The sequence below is a fragment of the Hemitrygon akajei genome, chromosome 22 (genome assembly GCF_048418815.1).
Source record: "Hemitrygon akajei chromosome 22, sHemAka1.3, whole genome shotgun sequence".
NCBI classification, from domain to species: Eukaryota; Metazoa; Chordata; class Chondrichthyes; order Myliobatiformes; family Dasyatidae; genus Hemitrygon; species Hemitrygon akajei.
Window position 1 is genome coordinate 38145178 of NC_133145.1, and position 16153 is coordinate 38161330.

The window sequence follows — 16153 nt, forward strand, 5'->3', positions numbered from 1 at the left end:
TTTCTATACCCTAATGGATTCTGATTAAAGTGACCATCCAACTTGTATTCAAAAACTGGCCAAAAGAATAGATTATCACTGGCCCACATCTATCCCACGGAACTGTACTACACATAAATTGTTCCCTTCAAAAGGATGGACAAGAAAACACTGAAGAAATTTAACTGAATGGGCGCTGAAACTTAAAAATTTGTTACACTCTAGTTAAGGCTTCAAATGCTCAAAAATCTCATTGAACACACAACCTCTAAGCCACCACCTTTTAATGATGAGTGAAAGACATCTTAATTCCTTTACCCTCTGGTGAATTTCCCTGTTTTTTGTAGAGTTGAAAGCGTAATTCTAATTTTGATCCTGTGCTCCTATGTCAAGATGAAATAGATAAGATTTTATATTTTGATATAAATATTAGGTAAATTAAATTGTATTAGATCCTAAACGCTGCAAGAAATTCATTTAGATCATATCAACTAATCCCTGTTCAGGAATATAACGGCATATAAATCAAGCAAAAGGCACTTCTGCCAAGATATGTATAGATAAAATAATTATTATTGATCTCGATTAGCTTAAAAGCATAGATGCTTACAGGGTCAGACAATGGCTAGCATAATGTGACTCCTGTTTCTATAAGACTTGATTCTTCACTCTCACCTTTTAAACAGCCTCATCTTATTGCTTTGATGGATTACATCATGCAATTGCTTAATATTTCTCTATTTGTTCTGGAATACTGTGTGTCTCTGATAGTCAGAACCTAATCTCTTACTGACTTTAGATAATTGATGTCACCCTATTCCTGATATTTTATCCTTACTGTCTACTTGCCTTCAAGTGTACAAAAATGCAACTGAAATTTTAAAAAGACCTCTAGAGTTCAGTCTCACCTCTTCTGAGATGCAACTGATCTTTTATGCATGACCAATCTCAATGCTGACTTTCTGCCAGAAAGGTGTAGGTTTGAAAGAATCAAGTCTTGTTGGAGATGATAGTCCCAGTTTCACGTTGTTCAACAGAAACTCATGTGTTTGGAGGCCCAATACGATTACTGTGATATTCTTTTCAGCCTAACAATGCCCATATGCTTTGTAGAATTGTTGAAAAGCTCATTGACAACAGAAATGCTTTTTATATTTACATTTTCAGTGCTCCTGTTTATGTATTAATGTTTCACTGCTATTGCCTACATTTCTTTCCCACAGAAATTCCCGTGGTCCCACCTACAACTGCTTCCAGCAGCACAGAGGAATCTGCCGGTAAGACCATTCATATAATCTCATGCACATGATGCCAAATCAAACTAGATTGGCCTTATCTTGGAATTGCTGGCCTGGTTTCCCAGTTTACCCACATGTACCTGGGCAAGACTTGACAAGCCAAATCAGTTGAGGCCCACACCTCCAGCAAGGTACAGTCAGACCTCAATAGAAAGTAGTTCTGAGTTGGTTTATTGTTAGAACCCTACCCGTAAATATCCAGACATTCTCTATCAAATCTGTTGGGATTTTGAGATTTCATATGCCTGTGATGTTCAGAAACAATCCAAAGAAGACAACTTAATGTAAATTTTAAAAAAAATTAAGTTATAAAAAATGATACACCAAAATCAATTTAATCACTAATTCAAATATATTAAGAAATTAGTAAATAGCAAAACTTGGGCCTCCTCCCTATCTAATTCACAGAGCCAGGAATCCCTTCAATAGAAAAGTAGGGACAGCACCCCTGTTCTGGGGCTGAATTCATCAGTTCGTTTGGCCTGGAATGGAAGAAGCAAATTCCTCATTGCATCGTAGCACGGTTGGGCTTCCCCATTCTTCAAGGAGTCCAGCGACAGCGTGGAGTGACTCAGCTGGGCATATGGGGATAATTAGTGTTTTCAAAAGTGAGATCTGCTCCTCTTTGTTGTCAACATTATCAAGGGACATGGAGCTGAGGAAGGTGAAAGCAGATGAGTCACCACAATCAAACCGAATACCTAAGTAGGCTTCAGCAGCTGGATGCTGCTGTGTTGAACTTTGTGCTGCTGGGTAAAGAGCTGACAAATGCAAAGAATGAATGTTAGTTTCAGAGCCTGCTTTTTGTGACTCTAAATGAGAATAAAAATGTCCATGAGTTGTACCAATGTGCAATATCCTTTGCCGAAATTTCCTTTTTTTTTAGTTCAACTACTGAAAAATACCTGTTTTATTAAAACATTTTCCCTAACTGAAGGCATATGAAAAGTATTATAAGTGCCCCTAAAGCATAGTCAACTATGATGTAATCCACCTTATAATAGCAGAAACCATCTGCATCCCACGTAAGTGGATGCCAGTACATTGTATTTCTACGATTATGATAAAGAATAAGCAGATTTCATGTTCCTCTTTTGCAACAATGTCCTTGCAAAGTGGAATAATTTACAGTCTCTGTGGCTTATTAGTGAAATTTGCTAAAAGATATTAAAGAATAACACTATTTCAATAATATAAGATCAGATACTAGTTGTTCGAGCCTATCGTTACAGCTTTGAGTTGCACAGAGACTGAAAGGCCGGCAAACAAAGTGTTAGATATTATTTGTTTCAATTTTTCATGCAGCAAAACGCTTTCTAGCATTTAACAAAAATTGGGACCTTTTTTTTCTCTGGGGAATCCTTCCCACATCTGACACAGACTCTGTTGAGAAGTGATGAGGTAGATTTGTCAAACAAAGTTGCAAATTAATCCTTTAAAAAGTTCAGAGTGTTATTTCTTTATGACAACAGTATGCTTCTTGAAGTTTACAAGCCTGCTCTCACTTGTATGTTCACCCTCTCTTACTGTTTTTAAATGACAATTCACAGGACGAAAAGCCTGCACGCTACCCTATCTATACCCCTCATAATTTTCTATACCTTTATCAAATTCCTCCTCAGTCTTCTATGTTCCAGGGAATAAAGTCCTAACCAATTCAACCTACCTCTGTAACTCAAATCCTCAAGTCTTGACAGCATCCATGTAAATTTCTTCTGCAGTCTTTCAATCTTACTGATCTCTTTCTGTAGGTAGGTGACCAGAACTACACACAATACTCCAAAATCGGCCACACCAATATCTTATACAACTTCAATGTTGCATTCCAACTCCTGTAAGTGACCTGTTTTATGAAGGCCAGTGTCCCAAAATCTCTCTTTATGACCCTATCTACCAGTGACATCACTTTCAAGGAATAATAGATCTGTATTCCTAAAGGTCTCTGTTCTACCACACACCTCTTGGTCCTACCAGTCACTATATACAGTATGTCTTAAAATGGATTGTCCTCCCAAAGTGCAGCATTTCACATTTGTCTGCATTAAATTCTACCTGCCAATTTTTAGCCCATTTCCAGACAGTCCAGATCACTTTGTCAGTTTTGAGAGCCTTTCTGACTGTTTACCACACCCCTTAATCGTGGTGTCATCTGCAAATTTGCTGATCCATTTTACCATATGATCATCTAATTATTAATACGGATAATAAACTAGAATGGACCCAGCACTGACCACTATGGCACACCACTAGTTACAGGCCTCCAGTCAGAGAAAAACCCATCTACCTCTCTTTGGCTTCTCCTGCTAAGCCAGCATTCAATACAATTGACTACTTCTTCCAGAATGCCAAGTGAATTCACCTTCTGGACAAGCCTCCCACACAGGACTTTGTTAAGGGCTTTGAAGAAGTCTATGTAGACAATGTCTACCACCCTCCCTTCATCAACCTTCTTGGTAACCTCTTCAAAAAACTCTGAAATTGGTCAAACACGCGAAGACTTGCTGACTGTTGGGGCACTGGATATAAAAATTGGGAAATCATTTTGCAACTGCATAAAATTTAGGAGCATTATGTGCAATTCATGTTGTCACACTATAGGAAGGAATTTGAAGGCTTTGGAGAAGTCACAGAAGAGTTTAACCAAGATATTGCCTGGATTGGAGTGTACAAACTATCAGGAGAGGTTGCACATACTGGGATTGTTTTCTGTGGAGTGCTGCAGACTAAAGCAGAATTTGACTGAAGTGTATAAAATCATGTGAGGCCTAGATAGGATGGGTAGACAGCATCTTCTCCCATGGTGAAAATGTGAAGTACCAGAGTACATAGTTTTAATGTGATGGAGGAGAGTTTAAAGGAGTTGTGCAAGGCAAGTTTATTTTTACTCAAAGGGCAGTAGGTGCTTGGAATGTAACCAGGAGACGTGATAGAACCATGTGCGGTAGCAATATTTAAGTCTTATTTAGACAAACTCATGAGCAATTAAGGAATAGAGGGATATAGACCATATGCAGGCAGATGGTATTGGTTAGATTGGCATCATAGATGGCACAGTCATGGGGGTTCCTGTTCTGTACTGTTCTGTAAGTCATTGTTTCTTACTGATATGAGTTTGCAGTGACGTAAAATCTCCATCAGTTACTGCAAGTAACAAAAATAGAACTAACTGCCTAAATTGAGTTAGCCGACCTTAATGCCATTAATTATATATCATCATCATCGATGAGAGTTAGTCAACTTAAAGCAACACTTTAGAAATGCTTTTGACAATATTAGAAAATGCACTTGCTCATCTAATATTAATCATCATCCTAACAAAGTCATTACCTACTTGGTTAAGAAAAACACTAATTCTTAAAAGCATTTAAGCTTCCTGTATTAATATCTAGTTATTTCTATTTCCATTACAGTATATAAACAGAGAGTATATTGCCTCCAATGCAGATTTGTGGTAAAAAAAAATTAAATAACATTTACAGTATATTAAAGTTAGTGCTCAATAGTTTTCTACAAGTTAGGCAAGGGTTAACCTGAATAAAGGTTCAATTTCATATCTTTCATTCAAGCACAGGCTGCTGTAAATGAAAATTACCTCTCACCATATAAAACACTGCTGTATTTATTATGTAATTACTAGATGAATTCATACGTTATGAAACAGCTAATCTCAGTAGAAACAGTGAGTGATTCTCACGGTCCCTTCTCATAATATCCAGAGGGTAATACAAGTGTCAGCAGACTTTGCAACCAGATACTGAACATTAGGAAAAGACATTGACTGCTCAAAGAGCCATTTAGAAGAAAGTCATATTATTAGCGTTTGCAGGAACAGGTGAGGGGGAAGGTAGGTGGTTTGGGGAAGGAGGATGAAGTAAAGTTGGGAGGGGATAGGTGGAGAAGATAAAGGGCTGAAGAAGAAGGGATCTGACAGTGGGCCGTGGAAGAAATGGGGTGGGGGGGGGGTGGAACCCAGAGGAAGGTGATAGGCAAGTGAGAAGAGAAGATGTGAGAGGGTAACCCGAATGGGGAATAGTAAAAGAGAGAAGACCCCTCACTTAGTCTCACCTCTCACATGCCTGCTTGTCATCCTCCCACTCTTCCCACCTCCTCATTCTGGCTTCTGCCCTGATGAAGGGTCTCAGCCTGAAATGTCAACCATTTATTCCCCTCCAAAACCATAGTAATCTTGAATTACCAACATAAATTAGGACAAACGGATGTGGCACCATGGTTCTGGCCAGCACTGTTGGCTGCCAATATATAACATCAATATCTCACCCAGTTCTCTACGCTGTTGAAGACTGGACAATGTATGGTTTTAAATGGGCAGGAAGAGATGTGGCAGGGCTCATCGTAGTTGATCCTGGATAGAAGTATCCTGACCAATGCTTCAAAGTTCAAAGTAAATGTATTTCCAAAATACAGTACTTATATGTTACTATATACAACTCTGAGACTAGTTTTCTTGTGTGCATACCCGCAAATCCAAGAAAGACCACACCCATTAGGACAAACAAACCAACGTGTAAAATACAACAAACTGCAAATACAACCGAAAAAAGATAATAAATAAATAAGCAATAAATAGAGAACATGAAATGAAGAGTCTTTGAAATAGATTGAAATAAATAAATAGATAGATAGATAGTCTTTGAAATAAATAGTCCATAGATTGTGGAAATAGTTTGGTGATGGGGCAAGTGAAGTGGCGTGAAGTTAACCCCTCTGGCTCAAGAGCCTGAAGGTTGAGAGGTAATAACTTTTCCTGATTCTAGTGGTGTGAGCCCTGACGCTCCTGTACCTTCTTCCCGACTGCAGCAGCAAGAAGTCAGTCCTGGGTGGTAGGGTTTTTGATGATGGATGCTGCACTCCTGCGACAACGCTCTGTAGATGTGCCCGATCCACTACGTTTTGTAGGACACTGGCAATTTCGTTCTGGGCCATAAAGCAACCAGTCATTATACTCTCCACCACTCATCTATAGAAGTTTGTCGAAGTTTTATATGTCATGCCAAATCTTCACAAATTTCTGTAGAAGTAGAGGCGCTGCCATGATTTGTTCATAATGGCACTTGCATGCTGGGACCAGGACAAAACCCCTGAAATGATACCACCAAGGAATTTAAAGTTGCTGACCCTCTCGATGCTTATTCCAAAACTATTTGGCAATCTATCTCTTTTTTGTACTTTTATTAATAATTTTTGTAGACAGCATTCAACACCTTCTTGATCTTTCATTGTCACTAGATCCAACACTTAGAATAGATATTCCAATGTTCTGTAGGGCTAATGATCCACTGATCACTGATCCACTCTACCAGCCAGTGTTTTTGTTGCAACTGTTGATACTTGAAGAGGATAACGATACGGCTCCTATTTTAACCCCATGTGATTTTTATGTGGCACATTGCGCGCACACACACACACAGACTGGGAAACTGGGCATTGTCTCAACAGATGGAGAATATGATAAGTGTTCTAATTGGAGGGCTGGGATTTGAGAAGAAATACTGAATAAAGAATGAGTTGGTCAGGAATTGGATTGTATTCCATAGTTAAGTGCTATTGAAAAGGAAAAGGCATTTTGTAGTTTGAGGCCATTGAAGAAAGAGCCCAAAATGAAGAACAATGTAGAGAATAATACACAGAATCTCTCTTGTTTAGACATGCAGCAAATTTAGAATAAAATTTAAATTTCATGGCAAAGCTTATTAGAGGAACTGTTGGAGATGAATAGGCAAGCAACATTCTGATCCAGAGATTCATTCATCCCCAGGGCCTAGGCCTGAAGCATACATCTGACATTTTGAGATTTTAGGTGTGAATGGGTACATTGGAGCACAAAACCAATTACTAAGCAAATCCAAAACCCAAATTACCCATTATTTTCCTTCCTCTAATTTAGTCCCATGCTGTGCCACGTTCAATTAATAAAAACTAAGCCTTCCGAAGGAAGGATTTTCAAATTAGTTGCCATGCATCTGGCTTTCAACTAGAATTTAACTAATCAGATACAATTCCAAGCCTTGCTTCTGACACAATGTTCACAATACCCAGCAAATGCTCAGATTTAAATGCCTATATTATAAAATATTTGGATTTTCTTTACATTTATCTTTCAACATATCTTTCCACAGCATGACTACAAATTATTCTTTCAATGTTTTCACCTTTATGGGTTTTAAAATGCATAGTTAGTTACATTTATTCAACTGCAATCAATATTCATATCATTCATCTTCTCAGAATGGAATAGCTCAGAGTGCTGTACAGATGGTGCACTGGTTGCCAAGCCTGAAGAAGGGGGGTTTGAATGAGGGAGATAGGAACCAATGTGTGACTGAAAATACTGCTTTCTGGGATTTTAAAGAGAGAGGGCATGATAGAGAAATGGAGACTTGTTGAGAAAGAATTCACTGCATGGTGTCATGGTGATTAGAAAATTGATCTTTAATGATAAATTGAAGGAGTGCTAACTCCAGAATCTGAACTGTGGTCCAATAATAAGCTTGAGATACCAATCAAGCTACTTACACCTGTGTGCAGCTGAGATGAAAATGTTGAAAGAAATCACTCGAATACATGGAGTTGGGGGCATTTAAACAAAATAAAATCAACAGATCCAGTGATGTGAAAAGGTTACGAGTGGTATTGTGTTGGGCCTGCTTCTAGATAACTTCAATTTTGTGAAGGGTGTAATTGGGCTTAGTGACAAGTGTGATGTTGAAAAATTGAGTCACAAATTAAAAACTTAGAAATATATTTCATTAATGGCGGAATATGGACAGCTATTGACTAAAGATGTAGTAATACTGGTTATAGATCAGATGTAAGGTAAGATGACAGCTCACAATGAAGCTGCATGTTTCTAGGTTCATTTTGAGAGGGCAGCCAACAAACTAGTGATACTGGAGGACAAAATGGTTATCAGAATTAATCTTATATGGTCACATAGCCTAGGTACTTCAGTCCCTTGTGATCTCACGGGCTATCAAGCATCTATCTATTCTAATATATATTCCACCACTTTGTCCCATCATTTACCAGCATATGGCATTTAAAGTGCTCTCTAAATGCTTCTTCTACCAACCAGCAATTCCTGATAACTTTCTGGGTGGAAATATTCTTCCTTAAATCATCACTAAATCTTCTAATCCTTACCTTAAATCTATGTCCCCCTCCCCAGTTATTGATATCTCTTCTAGGGTAATAGACCTCTATCAAGTCTACCCTTATACCTGAAACACCCCAGTTCAACTAATATCCGGGTGAAATAACAATGGGAAACATTCAGGAGGAGGAGGAGAGAAATAGAGTTAATGTTTCAGTTCAAAAACTCTTCCTCAATTTATCCATCTTTAAACTCACTAAGACATCCAATACCTCTTCCTTTACAATGGTAATTGTGCTGGAATGCCACCGTCCTTCTTTCTCTCTGAAATTTCCATCCATAATGTCTTTCTCCATTGTGAGTACAGATGAAAATAATTCACTTAAGATCTCACCCGTATACCCTGACTCAATGCATAAATTGTCACTTTGGTCTGTAAGGGGCCCTACTCTTTCCTTGGTTACCAGTCTGTCCTCAATAGTTTTATAAAATGCTTTGGGATTTCCTTACCAGTTCTATTTTGTTCTCTCTTCAACCTAATTACTTTTAAGTTTTCTGCTACACCTTTTATAGGGTCCTTCCAGTTCCCTAATCTTACCATTAACTAACTTTTCCTTTATTCAACCCTTGATATTCCTTGACATCCAGGGTTCATTGTACATTATGGCCTTACTTTTCACACTTTCAAGTACACATTGACCTGAACACTTAAAATTTTATTTTTCTAATGACATGCACTGGTTCGATATAGACTTGCCTGCCATTATCTTCACCCACCTGAAATTTTCCAGCTCCTGCGTGATCCTATCAATATCAACCTTCCCTCAATGCAGGACCTTAACTAAAATAATCCATCCTCTTCTATTACAACTTCAAGATTTAAAAATATGGTTACTATCTCAGAAATGCTTTCCCAGTGATAGTCCTGCTATTTGCCTATGGATATTATCCTTCTCTTATAGGATTGTATGGGTATTGGCTCAAAACACTCCACAGGGCATACTTTCTACTGTACCCTCACCCTGTCCATTTCTTCTCCCAAATTAGTTTAAACATTTCCCAGAAACACTAGGAATCAGCTCCCTCATCTCAACCCCTGCCCATTCATATGTATGTTAAACCCATTTGGGTCAGGTGCATTTATTTGACCTTTTTTCCTTTTCCTATACATTCCAGCAATTGACATCAGAAATAATCTGGAGGTTACAGCCAGAGGGATGCTATCCTTTAATCTGCTATCTAGCTTCCTAAATTCATGTTCAGGGACTCTATTGCTGTTTAAACCAATGCCATTAGTACCAATGTAAAAGAAAAACTCTGGTTATTTACCCTCCCCCTTTTGACTGTTCTGTGACATCTTTGACCCTGGTGTTAGGAAAGCAACTCAATTATAAATTCACGTCAAAGCCTCAGAAATATTCATAACTCCCCCAAACTGTCAAACTTCCACCCGCTTTTGACACTAGAATTTTGCTAACCAATCCTCCCCCTGCCCTTTGTACAGCAGAGCCCCACACAATGCTATGTGCTCCCCAGAGTACCATTCCTCCCCAGTGCTTTCCAACAAGGAAAATCTGAGACTTTAATCTTGGAGGGGAAGTCATAGCTATATTCCGGTCTGACTTTGAATGGCCAAGCCATGCATAGTCAGTCCAGCAGCCTGCCACTTAAAGAACTTTACCTAGAGAGATAAATGTTGCATAAAAGGAATACCAGAGATGGGAGAGTTCTAAGGATGTAATAGGATTTCTGCATTTTAGATCAGAGGTGTTATTTATTGAAGTAATTGTCGGAATCGACAGATTATCTCAAAGGTTTTGCTGCTCCCCTCACTCAGCTGTTGAATACTATATACACCAGATGGCTTACTTACTTTAAGCATAGTCGGCCCTTCTAGTTTACCTTAATATTAATTTTCACCCTATCCATTATTTATATGACCTCTCCTTCTAGCGTTTTATTCCAGTAAAGACTGACATATATGTATACTCGTACCAGATATATGTATAGATCAGTCTCTTATCTCTAATTAGCCCACCCATGCACTTAGTATTTACATGGCGTTAATGGACTTCTACATTTTCTTTTATGTCAATTACCAATATCTTATTGTACTCTTTATTTGTCTTATTCCTCTTTACACATTTCTCAGTTTACAATATACAAATTATAAAAAGCAAATATCGGTGTGGAAATTCCTTGCAGTGTAGGAGACTGAGAGGCAATCTTACAGAGATATATACAATTGGGGGGTGGGGGTGCTTAAATAGGGCAAATCCACTCAAGTCTTTTTTCTAGGGTTGGGGGATCAAAAACTAAACGGCATAGGTTTAAGATGCAGAAGCAGCGTAAAACTTTAGGAAGTCAAATGATTCATATTTTGGTTCCTTAAATTGAAAGAGATTTAAGATATAGGAGAAACTACAGGGGAGGGTGGACAGGATGCAGTCTATCCTTAGCACTTGGTTGTGATGACAAGCTTTAAGATTTGGGGCTATTTACTTTGGAAGAACATAGACTTAGGGCAATATAATTGAGGTTATTAAAATGATGAAGTGATTGGACTGGGGAGTATGCATACAAAAACTTTGGGCAAACGTTTAGATTAAATGCCAGGAAAGAGTTATTTTTGTAGAAAGTCATTACCCTCTGGAACAGTTTACTGAACTATGTGCTGGGTAAGGAGTTGTTTCAGTCCTTTGAAGAGGAACTTAAATTCCTCAGAGAAGAGCATATTTCAGTTCTAGAGGGAAAGTTTTAAGTTCTCAGCAAAGTTACTTCAGTCACCTGGTGCCATGTGTTAAGAAAATAGGAATGTTCCACCATTTCTCAAATTAACAAAATGATTAATTCCGTGCTTCTTGTTTTGATTGTCCAAGGAGGTATTGACAGACAGGTGTGAGTTTGCATTCTCATCAGCTGGAATTTACCTGATCACTGTAACAGTCTTTTGGGTTTCTTTTGTATTTTTGGTAGTTGGAATGAGATGTGTTACATTGCATTAGTTTGCATTTATAAGCAGGAATAAACATGATCCGGCTACTCTTGTGTAAGCACAATTTTTATCAACAATAAGTCTGTTGAATTCAGATGAGCTATTAGGTTAAGTATGTCACCACCAGATCCAAACCATTAAAATAGCTTATTGTCACAGAGCAAAAGTAAACTTGTCTCAACTCCATATATTTTATGAATTCAGATGCAAGTGCATTATAACAGCATATTCTGATATTTTGCTTAAATATTTGTCATTTGTGAAGTACTTTTAAACTGTTTAATATTCCTTCAAAATCCTCTGAATTAAAGAATGAAAGAAATTGTATTTGAATAGCACCTTTCACTGCCTCATAATGAACCAAAATGTTTTGCTATATTTTGCTTTTGTTAATCATTGCTAAGGACTTACCTTCTCTCAAGATCTTACATTGGGCTGCAGTTTAGGCATGGACAATGAATTTATACCATACTCCATATTTTCTTTTGCTGGGGAATAGAGGTTCAACTACCCCAGCACAGAGCTGACTTGCATTGGTTAACAGGGCAGATTTCAGAATAAAGTTTTTCTCTTGGCTTTTAATAGACAATTTGGCACCTGATTAGCTTGTGAAGAGAGCTGAGCTAATAGTGCATTTGGCTATGGAGTGAAAGACCCGGCATGAGAAACTATCTCTTAAAGATCTTCGTCTGGCTATGAAAGGGAAAGATGAGATTTGGGTGCAAATTGCCTGCCACGTGGTAACTGTTGCTCTTTCTTGTGCTGAGGGGTAGACCATAAGGGCATGGGGTGTAGGAGCAGAATCAGGCCATTCAGCCCATCAAGTGCTCCACCAACAGTGTGCAATGAATATTCTGCTGTCAACAAACATTCAAAGCTGTAGAAAGTTGGGGCAACAAATGTTGGTGATACTCAATGTAACACTAGCAAAGTGAAAAGATTACATGAATCTGTTAAAGGTCTGTGGTTATCTTGCATTCCCTCAGGGTGAACATTGAGGAAACATTTGCTAAGATTGAGGCTAGGTATTAGAGGAAACAACAGAGGACAAAACATGCATCTAGTGCAGTATACAATGTTAACCCACCCTTTTTGTGGTTGGAAAAGCAAATATGCACAACATCTTCCTAAACTTCTTTAATAGTTACTCACTATCACATTGCCTCTGGGGTTTTACAGTTACAGAAACGTTCTCTGTTGTTTCAGCTTTTTAAAGACTTCAATGCATATAATATGAGGGTAGAAAGGAGCATTTGTAATAGTAGGGTGGAATGGTAAATAGTCTCTGCTTGATACATTGTGTCTCCCATCCAGAACACAGTTTCTGTGGAAAACAACACATCATAGTTGATGCAAGTTATATGTGGAAATACAATGCCCTATCAGAAAATCCTCAATTTCTATACATCATGCAATTTGCCACAAATGATAATGCCTTGTATTTATATAGAACCACACAAGAGATGTCCTGAGGCACTTCACAGCAAAACAAAATTTAAACACTAATTCACATGGGACTTATTAGTGGAAGAAACAAGTTTGGTTAAATTTGGTTTTTAAGGTCCATCTTAAACAAGGCAAAAGTAGCAGATAAATAGTTTTAGAGAGGGAAATGTAAGTCTCAGGTCCAGCCGGATGAAAGCAAGCTTGTGCTAGTGAAGCGATTAAAATTGGGAACAGTGAGGAGGACAGATTTGGCACAGGAACAGCAAACTTGAAAGGTTATATAGGCTAGAAGAAATAGCCAAGACAGGAAGAGGCTAGGACTCTGGAAGTAAAAGCAAGAGTGAGAATTCTAAAATGAAGATTTTGTTTTACCGGATACTACATAAGTCAGCAATATTCACGATGATGAAGTGGATGGTACAAGATGGAACAGGCAACAAAGTTGTGGATTACCGCAGTTTTGCAGAGGATAAAACAAAGGACCGCAGTCAGGAATGCACAGGAGTAGTCAAATGTAGAGGTAATAAAGGCATAGAAGAGAGTTTCAGCAGCAGATGAGTTGAGGCATGGATGTAATCAGTCATTGTCAAAAGGTGGAAGTAGCTTATGGTGTGGCTATGTAGCCCTCAGTTTATCTTGACATCCTCTGGAGCACCAAGGTTGCAGAGCTTTAATGATACACAGGCATTTAGCAAGGAACATTGATGGCTGGAGAATAGAGTTTCTGATGAGAACTAAAGGCAACTGCTTCGATCTTGCCAAAATTTCATTATTGTAAAATTTTTCCCTATCAATTATTGGGTCTGTCAATTTAGAGGCAATTGGGGGGAGTCAAAGGGAATGTAGTAGAGCAGGGTGTTGTCAGCATCGTGTGGAGATTTATGCCATGCATTCACCAGATATTGCCAAGAGGCAAAATGCGTTTAAGATGCAGTACGATCTAAACATTGTAATTTTTAAAAAAATTATTTGCTGGTATTCTTGTGACACCAAATCACTGGGCTTAAAGATAAAAGTGCATAAAATTTAAACTCAATAGGTGTTGTTAATAAAGTCTACTGAAATCTTATGCAGTTAATATTCTGCAGCCTAGTCATCAGGTATCACCAAAAATAAAAACCTCTTTAATCAGCCTGTGTTTCTCCTGAATGGATACAAACCACCTAGAGAGGAATGCACAGCAGCTGTGTAACAGGTGTGAGAAGTTGGGCCTGATAAATGTCTTGAAGTCTTTGGCACCCCCTCTGGGGAACAGCACATAGAGTTATGAGGGTAGTTAAATAATTCAGCTATATATAAGATTTGAAGTCATTTATTCAGGACAAAACAGACATTGTTATCTGTCATGAATGATGGCATGCGACCCTCCATTCTTCGCAGCTGTACTATTATTCACAAGGAACTTCCTGGAAAAAAGGAACTAGTGTTTATACTTTCACTTCATAACTGCATGAGCATAGGGTGTCTAACATTTAAATCTGAATTTAAAGTTATCACTCTGCTACTTAATCTCATTCCCTGAAGATTTACGTTGGGGATCATCAGTTTCTGTAGAATGTTCCAGAAGTTGCTTCACACTGTCTGCAGAAAAAAAAGCAGAGGACAAAAAAATGCAAATTGGGCCTTGCCTACTCAAATACCAACCATTTGGTTTCAGTCCTGGTAACTTGGGCAAAGGCTTTAATCTAATTACATGCTTTATTTGCAGCAATTTGTTTCTCAATCAATCTTGTTGAACAAGAAGAAAACGCTGCTACTGTGCACTCATTTGCGTTCTATTGTCCAAAGATAGAGGTTTAAGCTCGAGCTCCAGCCTGCACTGGCCCCATCTCTGCGTCTGTTAAATGTAATTTTTGATTAAGCAGCAAGAACCAGAGAAATCTCAGAGCTCTTTTTTTTAGAAAAGGACTTAATTGTAAACACAGAGGAGCTAGGACAGACTTTGCTTCCATTTAGATCAGACTTTTAGCCAGGTTTGAGGCTGATTCTGTATTACTTGCAATGTTTTTGCATTTTTCTTTTTTTCCCCTGTTGCTGGGGCAACCTCTTTCACTCAAAACATAAAAGAAAATAAAGCCCTGGCTGAGCTAAGAGCAAAACAATGAAGTTTGTTCATATTCTAGCCCATATCAAGCTCTGAAAAAGTTACAACAATGCATTGATCGATCTTATACTGTAAGTGAAGTGTATCTGGCTCTCCAATGAATTTATATTTTGGGGGGGGAAGTGAGCTTTTAAGTTTCTTTGGTGAAACATTGATTATAAAACACAGGTTAATTATAAATTTTTAGTGTGTCATCTGTTTCTTTAAGAAGAATTTTCCACTGTTATAATATGGTTGAGGCTAAACCAATCTTTTCCAAATGGGATATAGTCTGCTGTGCTGATGAAAGCACAGGGCTCATTTTCTTTTTTAAATTGTTTAAATTTCATTTGTCTGCTTTTAAGTTAGTTCAAGCAGGAAAATTGTTGGTTGGCTGCATTTCAATAAAGTGACTGATGCCTTCCCTGCTACATTTAGGTCAAGTTAACCAACTAAACGCCAAAGATGTGATTGCATTAGTGTCTGCATGTGCATGTGTTTGTGCGTATGTGTACAAAACGATAATGTCGCAGGGACATTCTTAAAAATAGAAACTCTAATAGAGCTCAAGATATTTTGCAAGAAGGCTGCACAGAATGAGAAGCCTGTAGAAAGCCTGTACAGTGAACAGGCTCCTGTAGCTGTGTTGGTATGTCAGTGTGCAACTGAACAGTAGAGATTAGAAGGTCCCAGTATTGACTTTTGATTATGTACAGACCTCTCTGATCTTGGGACAGACTATAATAAATGGGCTCATGTGTATTTATATAGCAGCAACGGGATAATGGTTGGGAGGTTCTGCTACCATTACTTTGTTGGGAGCATGGTGAAAATCCTCGCAAAGTAATGGAATACAGCACACACAAAAAATTCAGAGATTTTTTTCCCCCCCTGGAATGAAGAGTTGAGAAAAGAGGAAGAAGTTTTCTCTATACCTTGAAAGTACAGAATATTATTGCAAAAGATGATCCAATTCCAAATATCTAGAGAATATCTGGATCCAGTGCTAACAATAAAGTTTACATGGAATGTATTCTCTTATGGGCATCTTAACTAATATATCAAACATGCCCTATCATTGAGACCAAGTGATGGAAGCCAGCCAACAAGATAGGCAGAAACAACAGGCTCAGTATAAATTAAAAAGTGCTTTGTGGGACATTTATTTGTCCACCTATCTTGAGAGGACACCAAAAGCATTGCTAATGCCCCATGGGTTCCTCATTTCCTGTTTGACCTTT

At 38.2% G+C, this 16153-nt stretch overlaps 1 protein-coding gene across 3 annotated transcripts in view; it reads left to right on the forward strand.

Annotated features, from left to right (window-relative positions):
- LOC140714638 (netrin-1) overlaps positions 1 to 16153 on the forward strand; it is a 182056-nt gene that overhangs the window by 122685 nt on the left and 43218 nt on the right. For all 3 annotated transcript variants that reach the window (XM_073026018.1, XM_073026019.1, XM_073026017.1), the window contains one exon: positions 1203 to 1256. In XM_073026018.1, coding sequence (XP_072882119.1) covers positions 1203 to 1256 — 54 coding nt within the window. The remainder of the gene's footprint in view (positions 1 to 1202; positions 1257 to 16153) is intronic.